The 23,524-nt window shown below is 35.7% G+C and overlaps 1 protein-coding gene across 3 annotated transcripts in view; it reads left to right on the top strand.

The window, feature by feature from the left end:
• Calcrl (calcitonin receptor like receptor) overlaps positions 1–23,524 on the top strand; it is a 95,065-nt gene that overhangs the window by 40,087 nt on the left and 31,454 nt on the right. For 2 of the 3 annotated variants that reach the window (XM_028881744.2, XM_028881741.2), the window contains 6 exons: positions 8,014–8,104; positions 10,457–10,543; positions 12,640–12,781; positions 15,542–15,652; positions 15,884–15,996; positions 17,360–17,451. In XM_028881744.2, the coding sequence (XP_028737577.1) occupies positions 10,490–10,543; positions 12,640–12,781; positions 15,542–15,652; positions 15,884–15,996; positions 17,360–17,451 (512 nt within the window). In that variant the 5' untranslated portion in view covers positions 8,014–8,104; positions 10,457–10,489. Of the gene's footprint in view, positions 1–8,013; positions 8,105–8,265; positions 8,373–10,456; positions 10,544–12,639; positions 12,782–15,541; positions 15,653–15,883; positions 15,997–17,359; positions 17,452–23,524 lie in introns of all 3 variants that reach the window. The other variant, XM_028881743.2, reaches the window with a different exon arrangement.

Below are 23,524 nucleotides of genomic sequence, written 5' to 3'. Positions count from 1 at the left end.
GTGCCCATGAATGCTCCTAGCTTGTTGTTCTTAATAGTTGGAAAGTGAAAACTATTCAGATGTCTGTCAGTGGATACATCCATGTACAAGTGTTGAGATCTATGTTTTCATTTCTCTTGAGTACATATTTAGACATACAATTGTGGCCAAATGGTAACATTAGGTTTAATCTGTATTACTGCTGAAATGTTTTCCCAAAGTGACTACACCATTTTACATCCCAACCAGTAATGTATAAAGGGTTACATTTCTCCACATCTCTTCTTATGCTTCTTATTACTTGTCTTTCTTTTTATCCTAAGTATAATAACAGAGTGGGTAAGAAGCTGTATCTTATTGTGGTTTTGAATTGCATTTTCATGATGACTAATGATATTGAGTTTTTTTTTTTTCCCAAGTGCTCATTGGTCATCTGTCAGATCCCTTGGCCATTTTTAAAAGTTGAGGTGTTTATTTATTTATTTATTATTATTGAGAAGAAACGTTCTTTCTGTATTAAAGATAAACACCCCTTATCAAACACGTGATTTGCAAATTTGTCCCTCTGTGTTGGGTTGTCTTTTCATTTTCTTTTCCTTTATGTATGTATGTGTGCATGCATGTGTGAGCGCGCGTGCACGCGCACGTGTGTGTGTGTGTGTGTGTGTGTGTGTAAGTGTGTGAGTGTGAGTGTGTATATACATTGAATCTAGGACTTTGCTCATTCTGGGTTAGTGTTTTCCCACTGAGATTCCCCCAGCCTCTCATTTCTACGATGACATCATTTGTACACAAGCGTATATAATTTTGATGTAGTCCAATCTTTTTTTGTTATTGTGACTTGTATTTTGATGTCATATTTATAAAAGTGTTTCCTAAGGCAGGGTGACAAAATGGCCTTGTATACTTTCTCCTGAGAGTTAGCTTTACTTTTTGAGGCAGATATAAACATATTCCACGGGTATACTTTAAGTATTGATCATCTGAGCATATATATTACCCCTTAACAATCACTTTATAGATCCACTGTATTTAAAAGTGTTAGTAACGAATTACTAGCTTGGCATAGAATATACTATGAAAGGAATGATAACTTTTTAAAAATTATTTTTAGGGTAAAACATATTTTACTTTTACTTTGGTAAATTTTTTTAAGTATCTAGGTTAAATGATGGAAAGAAATGCAGTTGTCTCATTTTGTAGGTATTTCATGCTATTTCAATCATAGCGTGAAAAGTGAAGCTTTCTTATCCTGAAATTAGTGAACTTTCCACTACAACAGCATTTCTCAAAATGTTTACAAAACAAAACAACCTTAAAATTAAAGTTTTGTATTCACACTGATGAGGAGTTTCAGAATTGTAATTGACTTTGAATATGGCCAGATTCAAAGGCTCCGATGATGTCATAGGCTTCTTTACAGCATACAGTGCTTAGCTGACTGTCCTACTTGGCTCCATATTCTACATATGATAAAGGATGCATAAGAATATCCTGATACCATGGCCTGCCTGCTTTCCGGCTACAGTTGAAAGATGTGCTCTTCTGATGACCCTACTAGAAGGGAGGATTTTACTATATATCCATGGCTCATCCAACCTAAATCGGAGGTTTTACTAGCCTGATGAGTTTAGTCACATCTTACTTCAATTAAGTCTTTCCACATTAGATGTGGAGAGTGTTCCGTCAAGTACAGAGATGCATTTTTTAAAGGCTCCCTCCCACCTTTTACTAATTGGGCTGATATTGGCCACTTGCCTTTTCAAATAAAAAGAGTGTGGCTAAAATTACCGGAAAATGGCTAATTATGCCCACAATGGGAAAATTATTCCCATGAGTAAATACTCTAGAGTGTAAAATGAAATCTCAAACCCAACCACAAAAGAATCTGTCTTAATAGTTATTCAGCTGCCCAGTCTGGAATGCTCATTAGATAAGCAAGTCAGCACAGAGCCGCTGAGGTTCTGTGGCTTGTATTCTAGCACTGTTAGCAAAGGCCATTCCAACCCACCTTGAAGTTGTTAGGAGGCTTCTTGTAGCCATCTTTTTTTAAAAACTTAAAATGTTATGTTCTTTATGATGCCACTATTTGAATACTCTACATACAAAAATTTTGCTGGAACTTCAGTTTCTACATGCTCACTATTATTCAGCCAAATGGTCCATTTTCATTGTCAGATTCAAACTTAGACTCTTAGATTGTTAGCTATTGGAGATCCAAGGAGAATATCCCTAAGACACTAAAAACAAATAGACAAAACAGTGTCAGGAGATTGCTTTTAAGATTTTAGGATATAGTTCTTTAAAAAGATTTATTTATATTTTAGTTATTGGCATGTATGAATATATGTATGTATGTATGTATGTGTGAATTTATGTTTACCACATGCATACAGATGCCCAAGGAGGCTAGAGAACCATTAGATACCCAGGAACTGGAGCAGTAGGTGATTATGAGCTGCCTGAGGTGGGTGCTGGTTTGGTTTCCAGCACCCACCTCAGGCAGCTCACAATCTCTGCAACTATTCCTTTTGGAAATAATATTTTTGATTAATACAGTGTATTTTGATCATATTTAGCTCTCTTCTTAAATCTCCTTTCAGATCCACCCCTATGTCCCTCCTATCAAACTTCATTCTGTCTTTCTCCCCCTCTCACTGACCCTTCCTTTCCTTCCTCTCCTTCCCCCCTCTACCTATTGAGTCCAATTGATGTTTCTCAAATGCTCTTGGCTGTGAGGCCAACCCTGGAATGAGGGCAACCTAACAAGGTTACCCCTTTAAATAAGCTGACAATTGCCAAGAGCTGCGGAGATAGAGGTGGGACTTCCCACTCAACTCCTTGACTCCATTCTGGGATTTTATTAGATGTAGGTCTTGTCTATGCTTTCACAACCACTGCCTTGTTTCCTAGTAGTCATTCACCTCTTCTGGCTCATATAGTCTTTTTGCCTGCTATTCCTTGACAATACCTGATGCTGAGCAGTAGGGGTGTGATATAAATATTCTATTTAGGGCTGAGTATTTCAGTCTCTCATTCTCTGCTCATTGACTAATTATGGGTCTGTGTATTAATTGCCATTCATTGCAAAAAGAAATTTCCCTGATGAGGACTGAGAGTTGTACTAATCTATGGCTATGATGATAAGAACTTTTGGGGGGCAGTTTATTACTGTGTCCATTTAGCAGAATAATAATAGTATTATGTTCTTTCCTGGGGCCTATGAGAGCCACCTATGGAATTTTGGCCCCCTTTGGTACCAGGCATGAGTTCCCTTTTATGGAGAGGTCTTTAGACCCAATCAACAAATGGTTGGTTACTTCCATGATTTTCATGCCACTATTGTACCAGTGGGCATGTCATGTCAGGCCATTCATTATTGTAGCACACAGGGTCGCAGCTATAAGATTGATGATTACTTTTCTCTAATGCTAATGTGCTTCCTAGAACTAAGAAAGTTAGGCAGCAGCAGTGAAGCTTCCGTGTGTACAGATTGATTTCTCTATGCTCTATCACTCACGCACGTGTTGTCTTCAGCAATAAGGTCTTCCTGTCAGATATGGAAGGTAACCAAGAGCAATGACAATAGGTTGTTACATTTTTTGGCGGGATCCTTTGAGATCCCACTAGCTCTTTATATTTGATTTGCCTTAAAACTGTGCCGGTTATTCTGGGCCACATTTGGCTATAGCATTAAAACTTAGACTGTAATTTCTCTATCAATGACTATAGTATATGTGAAACAAATTGGTAAATTGTAACGGTAATTCTATTGTAAGATTTATGTTTTGTCAAAAAATAAGCAGTGATAAGAAAAGGAAAAACAATCATGTTTTGAGACATTTGTATTAAAACTTTCGCTCCATAGTAGGTATTTTTTTTTTTTTTAGACTGCAAGAAAGGAATTCTAACTTGAAAGAGTTTATTCTTTGAATTGACTAAGGAGAAATGACTTATCTCATATGCCACAAGAAAGGGAAGACACATGCTATCTAGGACATATCTGATCTTTCATAAAGCCTATGTCTAGGATATTAAAGCATTTAGATATGTGTGGGAAATGAAGCTTCTGTTGGCTGGCTTTGTAGCGACTGGATAAAAAAAAAACAAAGAAGAAAATATGGCTTTGGTCCTAAAATAACTCAGGATATTTCAGAAGCAGAGGAATAGAAGTTGGAAGATATTTTCTTCTTAATCTTAGAGTGAACATACTCTTTCAATATTAGGATTAGTCAACTCAACTAAAAATTAAGATATCATAACAAAATAAACATAAAGTATATATATATATATGTGTGTGTGTGTGTGTTAATAATAATAAGCTGAGAATAGAATAAGCAGGCTTGCAGGTAGCATGCAAACATTTGCATCGTTGTGTCCTGACAAATTAATATTGATTAGCCTATAATGATTTATACTTTTTTTAGAACAAAATTTATTGCGATGCTGCAGTAAACCAATAGCAGTGTCCTCTTCAAAATTCATGAATTTTATATAGAGAACAGTCTTAAAAATTGCATTGAACAATATGAGACACAGCTTAAGTTGATTTTCAGTTACATTTGCAGTAGTGCTATCCACTTGCCCACCCATGGTCTATCTATGACTCATCTACAGAGCCTATGGTGAAAGGGGTGATTCTTCCATTGCTCTCACTCATTTGCCTGTGACTATTATCAGGGAAACTTGTAAAAGACCATGTAAGAGCAGGTAACAACAATGAATTGAATCACCCATTGATTGGATATCATTGAGTCTTGTGTGTGATTGATGATTATCTCACAAATTTACTGCTGTAATATTGACAAACATAGGTGATACACCTGCCCCACTGACTGGGAATGCAGTACTCAGTGTAACATGCAACCTTGTTCCTAGGAGCAAGTTTTCCATATCACGTAGTAATGGAGTGATGATGGAAAGCTAGAAAAGTGAAGCTATTTGCATTGAGAATATTTCTTCAGTTATTGTGGCCAAGATAGATCTCACTAAGATGCATTTTTTAGAACTCTGATTTGGTAATCTAGTAGATAACCACAAAAACAAGAGCAGTGTCAGGTAAAATGTTTCTCAATGTGTTATGTTTGGGAAATCTCCAAACATGATTTTGAAGCACTTTGCCTTGAAGATTTCAGCCCCTGTACATAATAAAGGAAATTTAATCTTGACACGTGTGTAAATCATCAAAGCATTGTTTTGTTAAACCAATCTTTTTTCCCCAAACAGAATAATATTTATTTATATTCTAATTTGAATATATCTGTACACACGTACAGAAGAATATGAACTGGTCATCTTTTAAACATAGCTTCCAGTATTTTAAATTTTGCTTAATCTTGATGCATTCCCAACTTAGTAGACTATTTCTTATTCGACATCCTGGTATCTGCAGTTTTGAAGACTATATAGCTTTCATGATCTTATTTTGTAAGAAAGTAGAGATGATCATATAAGTATTTTACATAAGAATTTCATTGTCAGTATAAATTAATGGTTCTCAACCTTCCTAAAGTTGTGACCTTTTAATACGGTTTCTCATGTTGTGATGACCCCCAACCATAAAATTATTTTGTTGCTACTTCATAACTGTAATTTTGATACTGTTATGAATTGTAATGTAAATATCTAATGTGCAACATGAAAGGGTTCATGGCCCATAGGTTGAGGACTGCTGGTATAGATTCACAATCAAAAACCTTCTAAAATAAGAAGTAACAATTGCTACTTATGATCAATATTCTTGATATTAACTTTGGTATTCTAAAGTATTTTATCAGTTAATTAATTAATTAATTTATGTGTTCAGTAAATATTTATGAACTTCTAGTCAGGAAAGTGCACTGATGACTGAGATGTGACTTCTGTCTTTGAAAAACCATACTGGCAAATGAAAGGAAATCAAAAAGTTAAAGGAATAATAATACATTGCAATAAGAGATAGTTCAAAAGAAGATTAACCTTTATCCCAGAGGACATTTTGCAAATCTAGTTGTATTTAAAATTTATATAAATCAAAAAATTCAGTTGGATTGTTCAATGTTCCAACTATCCTAGATAAATGTAAATTAATATCACGTTTGAAAACAAAATATAAACAAGTATGAAACAACATCTAAAACAATATTATTCTATGTTTTATTAGAATTTACTTTCTTTCAACCTTTCTGGTATTGCAGACATTCAATTCAAATTCAAATATAAATACTATATAACTATAGACGTGTGAGGCCGGTACCTAGATTTTTGTGTTGATGTGACTATAGTTGCTTGTGCATATCATGCATGTGTGTATGCATGTACACAAGCAGGGATAAAATTGGGAAGCCTTCCAAACAAATTTGCTACGATCTGACCCTATACTGAAAGACAAGCTGGAGATAAAAGAGAATGAATTGAAAAAAATTAGAGTAACCAATCATAAAAAATTAGCTCATTAGATGCAAAACCTTAAGCCAGCTAATCATGTATTCAGCTTTGTAACCTTTTATTCAGTGTTCTTTATTCATTTATTAATCTTTGTGTTTCTGTGGCAGGGCCAAGCACTTGCATGGCATATGTGTGGAGGTCACAGGATTATTAGCAGTAGTTTATTCTTGCTTTCCTTCCTGTGGGTCATCAGGTCATGTGGGTACTCAGGTCATCAGGTCATGTGGGTATTCAGGTCATTAGGCTTGGTGGCAAGCACCTTTTCCTTCTGAGCCATGCTTCTGGCCCTCTTTTATTTATTTATTTTTTAGAAAATGATTCATTAATACTTAATTACAGCAGATACTCTGTAACCACCAAAAATAGAGGTTACAAATATAATTTTTACTGTTTTAGATATTAAACAAAAATAAATCATTTTCCCCATGGTTTGAACAATAAATGTTTCAAAATTAATCATTATTAACATGATACTTAAAGAAGGTAAAAGTGAGATACAGCTGCCCAAGTATAGAGAGATAAGAGATTTTATGAGCAGAATCTGTCAAGTTATGCTCATGTTAATCTAACAAATCACTATTGACGTCTTTGCTTCTTTGTAATAACAGCAGTACAGCATGGCTGGAAGCAGGTCAGAAGTCAGAACTGCCGGGGCTCCATGACTCATTAACTGGCTAACAATCCCAGGAAACCTGGAGTGCTCTGTACTGTCCCCAGGTCCAGATGAAATGAATTACTTAGTGATGAATTTCAAATTGCTACAGTTTTGTGTTCCTTAACCAGGCATCTTAATAAGTTATTATTGCCATGCTAAGAAGAGCTTAGAAAACTACATGGACCTTTACCCCTCTTTAATTCAAATGCATGTATCCCTCTCATTCCAAGAAAACTGTTTTCTTCTTTTTTAATTGATTTTGGATGATTGAAGTTTCAGAAAACCATACCCATTGTTTTAAAGTAGAACGATTGAAAATACTTGTAAAATCACATAAAAATAATAAACACAGAAACATCTACTAACGTTATAAATACCTTAGGAAAATATATTAACAAACCAATGAAGAAAGAAAATGTAAATGCTAATTTTCAAAATCATTTTGTTTGTTTGTTTATTTGTTTTTTGTTTTGAGACAGAGTGTCATGGCATAGCTCTGCTTGGCTTCAAACTCCCCATGTTGCCAGGCTTGCCTTGAACTCAGAAATCTGCCTGCCTCTGTCCTGGGATTAAAGGTGGTACCACCAGGCCTGGCAATATTTTCTTTGAAAATATAATGACTTTGAAAATTATTTACTTATAGGAAAAATGTACATTTCTAGGCCAACTGTGTTCTTATTATATAATCTATTGTCTAAATTGAAAATTTATTCAGTGACTAAACTGTCTTATAGTAACTCAAACATAATATAAACAAAGAATCTAAAAGTCAGGATAAAGACTGTCCTGTATTATCCTGTATAGTACCATTTCTGTAGTTCATTAAAAATTAGAGTAGCTCAAGAATGTATAATTTTAGTAGAGGTATTACTTAGAAAATTTCAGTTTATTATGGAAATAATTTTGTCTTGTTAACATCATATTAAATTATTTTAAATCAATCCATATTTTAGGTCATGACCCTTGTAATTAAGAAGTTCTTGAAGACAATGTCGAATATGATCCAGGAGAAAATGTGATTTGAGTCTGGAGACAATTGTGCATGTAAGTATTTGGAAATTAGATTTTCCAGGGGTGAAATGTAACTAACAACTAAAATAACAACTTGCTAATTACTGAATTACAGAAACTTTGATTGGTACTTTCCAGTCTAGCACACTATTTTTTTAAGATATGAGACTAATACAGTCCTTCCTGATTTTCAGATATACTTTTCTTAAGATCTTAAAAAGCAAGTCCAGGGTAGCTGATTGATAGAACAGAAACAATATTCAGAAGATTGTTCATGATTGAAAAAAGCATCTTCAGCTAGGTAGGTGCATCAGTGGGGGTGAATAGTGGAGCAAATTCAATCTAACAACCAATGGGGTCTCAATGCATGTCATAAAAAAAACACAAAACATGGGGCCATGTGGAAAAGGGTCTCCTAATTTTATTCTGAAAATTGTTATATAATGAATGTCATGTCTTGCTTTCTAACAGAATCCAATCCAAGTTCATTGTTCAGTGGCAAATATCTACTGAAGATCTTTATTTCCTATGAAAAATCATAGTTACATTCTATTTTAAACGTGTATCATGTTCAGTGGCTATATCATGATAACCCAGGTGTTTAACACTAGTGTGTTAGAGTATATTATTAGGAAGTGAGCTTTAGGGGCTTCAGCCCAGCAGGGTCTGTCTCGGTATTCAGCTGGCCAGATGATGTTGGAGAGGCCATTTTCACCAGCATAGAATGTGATTTAACATTAGAAATATACTAATTTTGCTAATAATGTTCATAGCCTTATTTCAATAATGTAGATGACTTTGGGAGTCTTTTTATTTCCCGATTTAAAATAATTAATTTCTGTATTAACTACTTTTTTTTAAAAATAATTTTAACAAAATACCTGTCAGGAAACAATCTTAAAGGAAGAAGGTTTATTTTTTTTCTCATAGTTTGTCAAAGAAGTAATGACAGTAGGGATTTGAACCATTTGTGTCTACAGGCAAGGAACAGATAGCAATGGATGCTCCCATTCAGCCTGCTTTGTCTTTTTTATTTAGTTCATGATCCCAGGTCACAAAATACTGCTGCCCACAGGTAATGTAGGGCTTCCACATCAATTAACCCATCCAGATAATTCCTCACAGACATACCTAGAGGCTAACTTAAAAAAAAAGATTTATTTATTTATTTGTTTATTTATTTATTCATTCATCATTCATTTATTTACATCCCAGCTGCAGTTTCCTCTCACTCCTTCTCCACATCCCCTCTCTGTTCCCACCCCACAATCCACTCCTCCTCAGTTTCTGTTCAGGAACGGGCAGGTCTCCCATGAGTATCAACAAAACATGGCATATCAAGTTGCAGTAAGACTAAGCACTCCCCATGTATTAAGGGCTGGGCAAGGCGACCCAGTGTAAGGAGTGGGGTTCCAAAAGCCAGTAAAGAGTCAGAGACAGCCCCTTCTCCCACTGTTGGGAGTCCCACAAGAAGACCAACCTACAAAACTATCACATAAATGCACAGTACCAGGTCGGTCCCATGAGGGCTTCCTGGTTGTTGCTTTCAGTTCCCAGAGGCTAACTTACTGTGGATAATTCCTCCCAGGTGTGCCTGGAGGCTAGGTGATTCAAAACACGTCCATTGATAATTGGCATTAACACAAATTTAATCACAATTTTCTACAGTGAAGAATTCTTTTCCTTCCTTCCTTCCTTCCTTCCTTCCTTCCTTCCTTCCTCCTTCCCTCCCTCCTCCCTCCCTCCCTCCTCTCTCTCTCTCTCTCTCTCTCTCTCTCTCTCTCTCTCTCTCTCTCTCTCTCTTTCTTTTTTTCTCTTTTTGGAGAAACCAGTCCTGCCTGTCCTGGAACTCACTCTGTAGACCAGCCTGGCCTCGAACTCACAGAGATCTACCTGCCTCTGCCTCCTGAGTTAACTACCTGGCTTAAAACTTTATTTTTATGTTGTTTGAATGTTAATTTTCAAGAAATTGGCCTGAGAATAATTTTCTTCCTTAAATTGAAGTCAGGAAGTTACAGATAAGTTTAATACTTATAGAAATAAAGGTAAATTATATGTATATAATAAAATGTAAAAGATAGTCACATAAAGCTGATTATGTTTGTAGTTAAATAATTTTATTCCAATTTTGGTAAAGGCAAAGAAAGCAAGATACTTTCTAATTACACAAAAATATATATGCAAGATGTTTTCTTTATTTGTAAGTCAAATTAAACTAGAATATATTTCACTAAACTCTGTTATACTTTAAGCCATAATGTTCTCAGTATTTGTATGACTACTAATCAAATCCTCAGACAGTGTGGAATTATAACAGATATTTTCTTTTGAAGCATATATTGATTTCATGAGTATTGAATTGCATTTATTTCATTTTTATCACAGTTTGAACACACAACATATTTCATTTGGACTCTAATGATGGAGAAAAAGTGTATGCTGTATTTTCTGTTTCTCTTGCCTTTTAATATGGTAAGCATTCATCCCACATATTTATCTCATTAGTTATGACTATGCTTTTCTTACAATATATTAATCTAATTGATAAAAGTTAATAAATACAAGTTAAAGTAGTTATTGAATGAGTAAGTTGATTTCATTTTTATATCCAAGTAACACAGCAATAATCCACATCTCTTTACTATTTTTTGTACTTTGAATTTTTATAACTAATATGGACTGTTGGGTTTTTGGAAGGAGGTTGGAAGATCAATGGATTCAAATGTACAAAACTTGTGTTAAAGTGGTAAAGTTAGGAAAACCCTGGGGTGACACTTTATAATAGTACAATTACACACAGCACATAAAATACATTTGGAGAGACATATGGATTCAGTTATTTGTTGGAAAAAATCCATATTCTAGTCTTAAATTTTTTCCACTAATTGATTGTCATATATTGATTGAAAAAAGTCTAGGAGACATGTATTGTATTTTGTGTTACTTTTCTCAATCATTCATTAATTCACTCATTCAAATAGATCTTAATGCTGAATTTGGGGCAAGTGTGTCTCCATGTGTGTGTTCACATCCATGTGTTTCTCTGCATATGTGAGTTAGAGATGTGAAGCCAGAAGTAAAGGCAGAGGATTATCAAGGCCAAAAGAGCTGCATGCCTCATGGTTTCACTTATTTGTAGTTATGTGTCCCTTCATCTGGCTTTCTGCATCAAATGAAAGCAATCAGACTGCTCTTATTTCTTTGCATGGACGAGAAACCCAAAGACATAATCTCATCTAATTTTGTGCCAGCAAAGTATTTTCCTGTGGTGTTTCCTAGCAAAGCCCTCAAAAAGATTCAAATGAAGGAATTAAAACACACAGTACTGAAAACCTCAATGAGCAATATTCCATTTCTATGAGCCCCAAGTCTAGAGGGAGTCCAGTGTCTGCACTTAGGAGATGTTACCTTGGGTAACTGACTAGACTTCATGGACAGAACTGTTTCTTCAGCTAATGCCCTCAGTTAAGTGTGCCAGCAAGCTATGTGGGCCAACCTGAGTTCCCTGCAGGCAATACTGGAGCATTTTACCAATCGAGTTAGTGTAATATAAGGGCCTGTGAGCCTTTCTCTTGAGTTCATCCATGGACAGTAGTGTGTAAATATATTTGAAATTATCATTACTCTGCTTATTTTCTACAAAGCTTTTCAGAAACATGGTTTTATGTGGTTTTTTGTTTTTTAAATATTGTCTTGGGGAGCTGGAGAGATGGCTCAGAGGTTAAGAGCACTGACTGCTCTTCCAGACGTCCTGAGTTCAATTCCCAGCAACCACATGGTGGCTCACAACCATCTGTAATGAGATCTGGTGCCCTCCTATGTATACATAATAAATAAATAAATCTTCAAAAAAATATTGTCTTGGGATAAGATGGTAGCTCAATTTACAGTGCTGGCCTACGTGAGGCACTAGGTTCAACCCCCAACATTTAAAAGTAAAATTAAATGTCTTAAAAATAGTCTCAACGTTCCAGAATTTCATTTATTTATTATGTCCCAGGGTAACTTCTGTATAAATCTCTATCAGGAAACTCAAACCTACCAGAAAATAACAGCCAATATTAGTGCTAATCAGGTAATGTGATGTCATCCAGTGAGGAAATTATTATTTTGATGTTTCAAATGTACAAAATTTGATTATTTTCCATGTGATCGGTACTCCCTGATATCTGGATGCTATTTTCTACTGTTTTACACTATGAAAGAGAGTCTCGGTAGTAGTGATGGGTACCTTACCGGCATTCACAGAGCACGTAAAAACACTGGGGGACTGTATATACAGCTGTTGGCATTTCCGAACAAGTGTGGAGGCTGTGCAGTAGCTGGTCGACTACCACAGGCTTCGGCGAGTCAACAGTGCCTCTCAGGGCTGTCGTTGGTAGCAGCCTGAAGGCTATTTGAAACTGGACACAGTGAGAGTTTTAGGCTGTAGAAAGTGGCGAACACTACACACGGGGTTTTCCTCATGAGAGTCATTAAGCGAGCAAGCACCTCTCTGCTTTTGCTGTTTTCCACCGGGTCTCTAAGATTCCCACCATTCTAAAGGCATTGTTGCTTTCCTCCCTTAGACTCTCGTTACAGCGGAGCCAGAAGAAGAAATCCTGTATGGCTTTAACCAAACAGAGCTGGGAGTCACTAGAAACAAGATCATGACGGCTCAATACGAATGTTACCAAAAGATCATGCAAGATCCTATTCAACAGGCCGAAGGTAACCACTACTAATTCCAGACTCACTTAGCACATATTTAAAAGAACTATTTATGTGGGCTCTTTACATCCATTAATTAAAAATTAATTAGTCGTTTGTTTCCTAGTTATGTACAAATTTCATTATATATTTGTGAAGTGTGTTTTATGACATGATTCAACTCACTCTTTTTAGTAAAATTTAACAAAACATTTTATACACTGAATTTTCCAGAATTATCCCTTAGAAGGTGTAAGAATACTCAAAATATTAATCGATACTAGAATTAAAACAAGACAAGTCAATAATCATTGACCTTCGGTTCATGTAATCTGTAAATTTATCTTTTTAAAAAACACTTTGCATGATAGAACTTGTATGTGGGTGATTTTTAAATAATACACATATGTTCATAGTAAATTTGGTAGAAAAGCTATCAAAGTCTAAATGTTTCTGTTTTCCTTAAGAAAACCCTTTGCCATTAGTGCCATTCATGAAGGACCTTCCAAGCACCAGATCTCTGCCTTGATTCTGGATGTAGAAGATGAGTAACAAAAGTAGAGTTTTTATGCAAATCCAAGCCCAAAAGAACTCCCTGGTTTAAGCTGGGAAGCCCAATGCAAGAGTTAGTTTCAATGACAGAGTACAAAACAGTGAGCCAAAGCAAAATGTGGACCCTTTAGATAATTCTGTTTTTTAAACTGTCAGGGAAAAGAAAGATTTTAAAACATTTAGAAAAAGAACCATTTATAATATACTTGCATGTAAATCAAATAAGAAAGCAAAATGTAGCCGGGCGGTGGTGGCGCACGCCTTTAATCCCAGCACTTGGGAGGCAGAGCCAGGCGGATCTCTGTGAGTTCGAGGCCAGCTGGCTACAAGTGAGTTCAGAAAGGCGCAAAGCTACACAAGAAACCTGTCTCGAAAAAAAAAAAAAAAAAAAAAAAAAAAAAAAAGAAAGCAAAATGTGAGTATCTGTAATCAGAAAGAAATTTGCTTTTAAAAGTAAGAAAAAAACCTTTTTCACACTTAGCACCTTTAAACTTAACTGAAATGAACATTAATTTACTAATATTTTAAGAACTACTTATGTACTGGAGCTGTACATTTGTTACAGCAGTCAGAAAAGTATGTTTTGAAATTTTCCAAACAATTGTAAATTATCTGATTTAGGACATCAATAAGATTGAATTATAAAGTAATTAAAACATTTGTATGCCAATTCTATGTCAACTGACATCATTTTATTCCATATCACTGCTTTATAATTATTGAATTTACCCCTTGAAAGTGATCTAGATAAAGGTTTAAGTACTAAAAGTTAATGCTGAACATTAGGAAATCTTTTTTGATTTCATAATAAAATAATTCTGTGATAAAATAGTTCAGGGTCACTGCTTATTTTAACTCAGAACTTCACAATGCATTTTGCAATTTGCAAAAAAATACACTAAAGATAGACTAAATAACTATATATATATTTAAATCTGAAATCCATTTGAACAAAGATATCTATCTCACTCTGACTCCATAGAACACAGTGGAAAAAAAAAAAAGACATTGTGCTGCATCATGTTGCCCATGTAGAAGTGTATTATACACAGTCTTACAGTGGGAACTTGGACACGTTTAATATGATTTCTGAACCAGTAAGAATGTTTCTTGATAGATCACAAAATGTATTTTACCAGCTATATATGATTGTGAACATTTTATTTTTATTTTTTTGATTTATCTTTTTATATTATTTATTATTTTTTTTATTTTTTTTTTTTTTTACAAGACACTCATTGCAGTTCCACAAAATAGCCACAGATTCCCCTGCTCTCCCACTCCCGCTCCCCACCACCCCTCCCCCCCCCAGCCCACCCCCCATTCCCACATTTTAAAGTTTTATTAAGATCACAGGAAAGAAAGCTGTGGTTGTCCTATTTGACTTTTCAAAGTTTGCAATTACTTACAGTTTTAGGCCACCAGAATTATTATGGCTCCATTGGGGTTAAAATGATCACAAGATTGTTGCACAGATATGCTATTATTAACAGATATTTCATGCAGCAGTCAGTGTTCTACTGAATTCTGACAAATTCTGGATTGTTATGGATTTTTTAATTATATATTTTTAGAACATTATTGTAATATGCAATATATATTATATAAGCTTCTTTATCTTCACATTGATGAAAAATAAGATGATTATGTTTAAAATGTGAAAATAGTAATACTGACTAGAAGGTTTTTACTTCAGAAAATGCTCAAAAAACTTTCCTTAAGAATACAGTTTCTAGGTGGACAATGATGGCGGCTCATGCCTTTAATTCTAGTACTCAGTAGGTCAAGGCAGGTGAATTTCTGTGAGTTTGAGGCCAGCCTGGTCTACAAAGCAAGTTCTAGGACAGCCAGGGCTGTTACACAAACTTTCTCGAAAAACAAAAACAAATCAAAGAAAAAAAATTAACAGGGACACTAATTAACAACTATCTCATAGTTAGATAAAATAGTCAAAGATACACTGATTTATTGAACAATTGCTTTTGAAGAAATTGAATCTAATATTTATGCAGAGTCATTTCTAAATTTGGTTTGGATATTATTAATAATAATTCTTAATGGTTACTGTAATGATTACTTAGTGACGAAATCAGGCAATTGTTGTGGGCTTTATACATCTTCATTTCCAGGAGACTTCTTTATACCAAGGCACTGAGAAACCTTCCTTAAGAGTTTGTCTCCCTGGGTAGCTCAGAGACTTAGAACCCTTTGTTGTCACTTCTCTCGAAGGCCTTTACTGCAACAGAACCTGGGACGGATGGCTATGCTGGAATGACGTTGCAGCGGGAACTGAATCGATGCAGTATTGCCCTGATTACTTTCAGGACTTTGATCCTTCAGGTATATGCTGGGATTGAATTACAGATCTTATTGCAATCTGTCTAGTGAACACTGTGTTTATTAAATGCATTTGGAACCTATCACAAACATAGTCTAGAAAGATTTGTAGTATATAAATATCTTGATGTTTAATGTTTTATTTCTGAATTCATTTAACCAAAGAAAAAATTTGAACAGAAGCTGTAGGTTTTTTAAACTCTTTTAATTTTTTTTTCCTTTTTAATATTAAAGAAAAGGTTACAAAGATCTGTGACCAAGATGGAAACTGGTTTAGACATCCGGATAGTAACAGAACATGGACAAATTACACTCTGTGTAATAACAGCACACATGAAAAAGTGAAGGTATGTGACAACTGCGAGATGAAATTCGGTTTACATTTTTTAAAAAAAATTAAAGATTACTGGGGAAAAGTAGTCAATGTTCCATTCCACACTAAAACCACTTCCTAGTATCATTTGAGAAGAACAATGAAAAAAATCTGTGGAAAAGCTGCTAGTAATTGTGTCCTTCCACTGGGGAAGTAATCCTGTTAGATAACAGTGTACTTACAAGTCACTGCCTCAGTATAGGGGTTTCAGATTTTCCAAAGAAAATATAACTTAAAAGTGTAATATAAGGGAAAGCTTTCATTTCTAGTGGAATTCTAGAATTACCTCAAAAACTGTCGGTAGGCAAATGGGATAAGTTCAGTGGGTTTTAAACCTCCACCTCCTCCTCAGTAGAAGGTGCTCATCCTAACTGGCTGTGGAGGACACTTTCAGTCTTGTTCCTGCTTTGAAACTTAGAATTAAAGCCACGGTGAAGAACAGTACTCACAGAGTAAAGCTTGATTGAAATACTTTTATGTATTTTCAGTTTGTGTGTGTGTGTGTGTGTGTTGTGTGTGTGTGTGTGTGTGTATGATTAAAACTGTGAACACTGATATGTGTTTCCTGTTTTGGCACTTTATCTGCCCCATGGCCATGGACAAGAAATCCCTCGTGTGCTAAACAGGATAAGTGTACTTTCTTCCAGTGGCTTTCAGAAGACCAGGAGAGTGCAATCACTCAATAACTGCACGGCACCACTGGATTTATGTATCATGTACGCTCTGCCTACTCAGAGCCAAAACCTAAACCAAAACCAAAACACAACCCAACCAACTAACCAACCAACCAACCAACCAACCAGCCAACCAACCAACCAACCAACCCACCCTCTATAAATGTTAAAAGCAAATAGAAAAAGAAAGAAAATGAAAACTAAGAAGAAAATGTTAAAACACATTTCTATAGATCAAAGGATTTTTAAACTTTCCATATTGAGATCTGTCTCTGAGCCTTAGATTCGTAAAAAGAAATAGAAAAACTCAATAGGTAAAGAAAGCCTTATTAGGCATTTAATTCTGAACAAACCAAATCTTGGGTATCAAGTGATTTTAAATAAAAAATTGCTGATTTTATTATAGTATAAAATAGATCAGTAAATGCATTACCTCAAAGATTTAATATGTGACTTATGATTTCCTAAAAAGGATGCATGACTCATAAGTATTTGATGTACTTCATTAACATGTTTTCAATGATTAATTGGGTTTCGAGCAAGTGATTATAAATCTATCAACATTTAAAAAAAAATAAAATCTATTAATTTCTATCTCAGCTAATACACAAATAGATTTTGGATACAGAATTCATTCTATTTTTTTTTATCACACAATTATAGACTGCACTGAATTTATTCTACCTAACTATAATTGGACATGGATTATCTATTGCATCCCTGCTCATATCTCTCATCATATTTTTTTATTTCAAGTAAGTATATTTAATTTTTTTTAAAATTTGAGAACTGTGGTAAATTCAGTTTATGTGTATATTAAGCTCATGTGCTGAAAAATATACAAACTATATGTATATTTTTTGTATATTTGTATATTATTGTGTATGAACAATATTAAGTTTAATATTTAAAGTAAATTGCGATGTTTTATTTTAGTTTCATGAAATAGGCAAGTTATTAATGAAATATCTCAATCCTAATTTTATAAAATTATTGGGCATATAAAAATAAGACATATGCTTTGATCATGTTGGTTTAGAGGGCCGGTCTTGTTTTCTTGGTGTCCTCCATCCCCTCTGACTCTTAAATTCGTTCTACCTCCCCATCCCTAGGGTTCCCTGAGCCCCGAGGGGAGGGATTTAATGACGATATCCCATTTAGGGCTGACTGTTCTAAGGTCTCTCATTCTCTGCATAATGTCTGGCTATGGATCTCTACATTTATTCCCATCTGCTGCAGGCAGAAGCTTCTCTGATGATGGCTGAGCAAGGCAATGATCTATGAGTATAACAGAGTGTCATTAGGAGTCATTTTATTTCTTTTTCTTTCTTTCTTTTTTTTTTTTTCGAACAGTAGTACTTGGTTTTGCCCTAGGTCTTTGGGCTATCTGGTCTTAGGTTCACAGTGTCAGGTTTGGGTTCCATCTCATGGAGTGGGCCTTAAGTCAAATCAGACATTGGTTGGTTATTCCCAGAATTTTTATGCTATCACTGACCTAGCATATTGTATGTACAGGCTGGAATACCTGTGTAGATCATATGGATGTTTTGATGTTTGCATTTCTCTTTTGGTAGCATGCCGAGTGCTTTCCTGTACCAAAGATGCAGGAACATAGGGATGAAGTCTTTATGTAGTCACTAGCTTGACTTGTTCAGTGATTTGTGTGTTGTCTTCAGCAATGGGCCTTTCTGTCAGTTTGTGGAGAGCAATCCATAGTCTTGGCAACAACCTGGGTTGTTTCTGGTTCCCATGGGACTCCTTTGGCCAACAACTCAATTTGGTGTAACCCAATCCTGTCACTGGAAGCTTCATTTGTTGACAAGAGATGGCTAGATAGGACTGTCTCCCCCATTTTTTTGGCAATTTGGTTTGGATTGTCTTCATGTATGTATATATTTTGGGAAATTTCTACTCTATTAGATTTCCTTACTTAGCCCTCAAATGACCCTTAATTTTTAACTATCTCTCCCCATATTCCCTTCTTCTTCCCCCTCTCCCATCCTCTCTCCCCAATTGATCCTCCCATTCCAGACCCCCCATTTGGCCATGACTGTCTATTTTATTTTCCCTTTCTAATGAGATTTATCTCCCCACCAGTCCCTTACTCTACACTTGCTCTCTGTGATTCTATGAATTGTTGCTTGGTTATCATTGACTTAACAGCTAATATCCACCTATAAGTGAATACATACCACATTTGTCTTTCTGAGTTCAGGGTACTTCACTCAGGATGACTTTTTTCTAGTTCCACACTTTTACCTTTTACCTGCAAATTTTATGATTTCATTTTTGTTTCAGTGACTGAGTAATACCCCATTGTGTAAATGTACCACATTTTCTTTAGCTATTCTGTTGAGAGACAACTAGGCTGTTTCCAATTTCTGGCTATTACCAATTCAGCTGCAATGAACATGGTTGAGCAAGTGTCTCTGTAGGAAGATGAAGCATCCTTTGGGTATATGTTCTACAGTGGTGTAACTGGATCTTGAGGTAGATAGATTCCCATCTTCCTGAGGAACCACCAAACTCATTTCCATAGTGGCTGAACTTTTCCTGCATATATGGGTGCTGTGTACGATGGGCATGTATGGTGTGCATAGGGTTCAGAAGAGGCATTGGATCCCCACAAATTGGAGTTACAGACACTTATGAACCAGTATGTGGGTCTGGGAATTTAACCTGGGTCCTCTGCAAGACCAGCCAATGTTCTTCACCACTGATCTAACTCTCTGGCCCATTTTTACAATACATTTTTAGTTTTATTATGCAAATATTTTATCTTTTTTAAAGCCTTGACATTTCTTGGTCAAAGATACATGTTTTTGTGTTTCATGAACTATATCTATCCAAAAGTCTCCTAAAAAAACATTTTTAGATCATGTTCATAACATCCAACACTTCCAAACTTAAGACCGGTTTCTTACAGAGTGATCTTCACTGACAATATCTCCAGAAACTCAGTTACATTCATCAGAAATTCAGCAGTAATTTGAGAGTCCATTCTCTTTTTATTCCTTCTCTCTTTAAAATTTTATTTCATAATTTAATTTTACATGTCAGTCACAGATTCCCTTGTCCTCTCGCCTCCCCTCCTTCTCCCCCCCCAGCCCACCCCCCCATTCCCATCTCCTTCAGGGCAAAGACTCCCCTGGGGATTGAGTTCAACCTGGTAGATTCAGTTCAGGCAGGTCCAGTCCCCTCCTCCCAGGCTGAACTAAGTGTCCCTGCATAAGCCCCAGGTTCCAAACAGCCAGCTCATGCACTGAGGACAGGTCCCGGTCCCACTGCCTGGATGCCTCCCAAACAGTTCAAGCTAATCAACTGTCTCACTTAATCCAGTTTGCATCATCTCTTTTTCAGCAGGGACTCACTGTGTAGCCATTGCTGTCTTGAATGTAGACTAGGCTAGTTTCAAACTCAGAGATCTGCCTACCTCTACCTCCCAAATGCTGGCATTAAAGATGTGCTCCATCACACCCAGTTTTAAATCAGCTCTCTTTATTCACCTGTAGGATAATCTTAAAAAATTTGTATCAAATACAGACCTCACTTGTCATTCTCTGCTTAAAAGCATTAGATTGCTTTTTACTGTACTTTATATAAACACAAAACTATCAATGAGGCTTGCCTATCATCTTCTCTGCCTCCTAACTTGATTAAATGTTTCATAACTTGATTATTTCCTCAGCGGACTCTTCCTGAATTCCTTACTGAAACTGTAACTAATTACAGTGGACATGGTGTAAAAATTTGAAAGCATTTGAGAGATAACAATCTCTTTAAATTAAAAACCATTCCAGTGAGACTCTTCAGATTAAACTGTCTCTATTTTTCATGCAACAAGCCAAAACATCCCAGGACATTAAATTTCTGAAGGCGATAAAGTTAATAGCAATTACATTGCATTCCAAAACCAGTAGTAAGAAAGAAAACAATGGTCTCCTGGAATTCTACGTCATGTGCCTTCATGCAATTCTGATTTAGCAAAGATATCAGTAAAATACCCACCAAGTAAAAAGCAAAATTAATACTCCTTCCCCATGTGAAAAAAAATGTAAGAGTTAATAAAATAAAGGCTCACTGGGCATATGAGGTACGTGAGGCCGCCAAGGCAAACAACGCTGAAGCCAAACTGGACTAGGGAAAGTATAGCATCAGTCTGAATCTCTAATCAGACTGCTCATTCATTCAGTTCTCAAAGGAGAAAACACTCTCATAATAAATGGGTTATCAAGGAGGTTGAGAAATTAAAGCAAACAATATCTATTTTTGATTATATCATAAAAGGACAAAGAATGTTAAGTCATAAAGGACTAAGATGTACAGCGATAGAACATAAAACATCATGAGTACAAATAACTATAATTAGGAATAGAGTTTGTACAGTAACAAAGAGGAGAAAATACATGGCTTAATTAAAAAAAAACCTCTTAATAGCTAAACAAAACGTAGTGAACATCTAGTTATCAATAGACCTCATTGTCACTCAGAGTTTTCAAGGAGAAATCGTACACTATAATCACTCAAGAATGTTGACGTGGTTGGTCAGAGAAATGGCTCAGTCAGAAAAGTGCTCTCTACATAAGCACAAGGACTTGAGTTTGGATCTTCAGTATCCATGTGAAGAGCTGGGAGCAGGAAACTGGGGTCTGTAATTCCAGTCAGTGCTGGGGAGGTAGGGAAAGGACCTTTGATCCTGCTGGCCAGCTAGTCTAGCCAAATTGGCAAGCTCCAGTTTCAATAGGACATACTGTTTTAAAAGTAATTGACAGAGTGATTGAAGAAGATGTCTGGTGTCAACTGGTGGCCTACACACACACACACACACACACACACACACACACACACACACACACACATATATTTGTGCACGTTCCCACACAGGTACACATGCTAAACCCATTCATACACACAAAAGAATATTATATAGTCGATTTTTCCTGTTTTGGGTTTATAGCTGGGCCTGAAGACTTATAATGTTCTTTCAAAGCTTAAGAATTTTTTAATGGAGAAGTAATTTGAATTAGAATGAGTTATCTTTAAGTTAAAATATATAACATCAAAGAAACTGGTACTTGTGAAAGTATTTTGCATACAAAAGAATTTATGTTGGCAAACTATCATTGATATGAATTTCTGGCTTAGGGTTTTGATGATGTCTCTATTTATATGTTTTATTCTAAAAACAAAAGCCATTCAACTAATATTTAAAGGTTAAGACTGAAAACCTCCAAACTATTTATCTATGGAAACCACCTTTTCAAAGATAAACTCTGAAAAACATTAGTTTCAAAGAAACAATAGACAGATACAAACCTCATTTCCCAAAAGGCCAGAAATTTCATATTGTCCTAAATACTGTCCTCATGCCCATTATGTTAAGTCATAAAAGATTAAAATATACAGTGTTAGAAACATAATCCCTTGAGTCGAAATGATTAGAATAGAGTTGGAATAATAAGAAAGGAGAAGAAGCTGGTAGTGTTGGCACACGCCTTTTATCCAGTACCTGGGAGGCAGAGGTAGGATATCTGAGTTTGAGGCCAGCTTAGTCTACAGAGAGAGTTCCACAACTGCCAGGACTACACCGAGGAAACCCTGTCACAGACAAAAAGAAATTATGTGACTTAATTAAAAAAAATTCTAGGAAAAAGAAATTAAATATCCATATATAAAAAATACAACTGTTTGTTATTTGCTAACATCTGTGCTCTTAAAAGTAATTGTATAGTGCTACACAATTGAAACCTTCTTAAATTTAATGAGTTACTCATCAATTTAAGAAATTTGGTTCTTGGCCTCTACAAAAAATATTAAAGGACTGCAAATAATTACCTTGCTTATACCTAATATTTATACTAAAATTACAATAAGATGTTTATTATACTGAACGTTATAAAAGAAATCATCAAGTGTATTTTAATTGTATTAGTATGGCAGGCACACATTTGAATCTGGACACAATTTTAACAAATGGGGCAAGACGGTATTTTTTTTTTTTTTTTTTTTTTTTTTCCAAGACAGGGTTTCTCTGTGTAGCTTTTCGCCTTTCCTGGATCTCCCTCTGTAGCCCAGGCTGGCCTTGAAATCACAGAGATCTGCCTGCCTCTTACCTCCCGAGTGTTGGGATTAAAGGCGTGTGCCGCCGCCGCCGCCGCCGCCGCCGCCGCCGCCGCCGCCGCCGCCACCACCACCAGGCGCAAGACAGTGTTTAAAAGCATGGGGTATATTTTAATCTCGATATCAACACTTATTAATAGAGTGTGCTTTGCCTAATTCTGGTTTTAAGTAAGCTCGATGTTTTCTTTGTCTAAAGTGAGCCACCATGTTTTAAATGGACTATTGTGTAACAGCACTTTTCCAGGTGCCTTATTTGGTCTAAACTTCTTCCGGGTATTTGGGCTGGTTTCTGCCTTTTCCAGGAAGCTGGTCTGCCCTCAGAGTCTTCTTTGCTGCTTGTCTTCTCTGAAGTTTGGCTTCAATTTTTCTGAGAGAAACTCTCAACTTTCATTGCTTACTCAGTCATGGAGGGGTTCTAGTGAATATGGTCCTCAGGGACTTCCTGAAGCCATTTTGAGTTGCTTACCTTTCTTCTTGAGGAGCTTCCCTCAAGATGGAATATTTCCATCTTGTAGGAAGCTTTTACACATCATCGACTCACACAGTATCTAGCATTTATGAACTGCTCAGAAAATGGTAAGATACCAATTCACTGAGGAACATAGGCTAACTCCATTTGTATAGTTACACAGCATGATTCCTGTGTTAATAGTCAAACAGTTTTTAAACGTATTAATGTAGACCTATAAAGAACTATAGGAACATGCA

The sequence above is a fragment of the Peromyscus leucopus genome, chromosome 4 (assembly GCF_004664715.2).
Source record: "Peromyscus leucopus breed LL Stock chromosome 4, UCI_PerLeu_2.1, whole genome shotgun sequence".
NCBI lineage: Eukaryota > Metazoa > Chordata > Mammalia > Rodentia > Cricetidae > Peromyscus > Peromyscus leucopus.
This window is presented reverse-complemented; position numbering and strand designations above follow the sequence as displayed.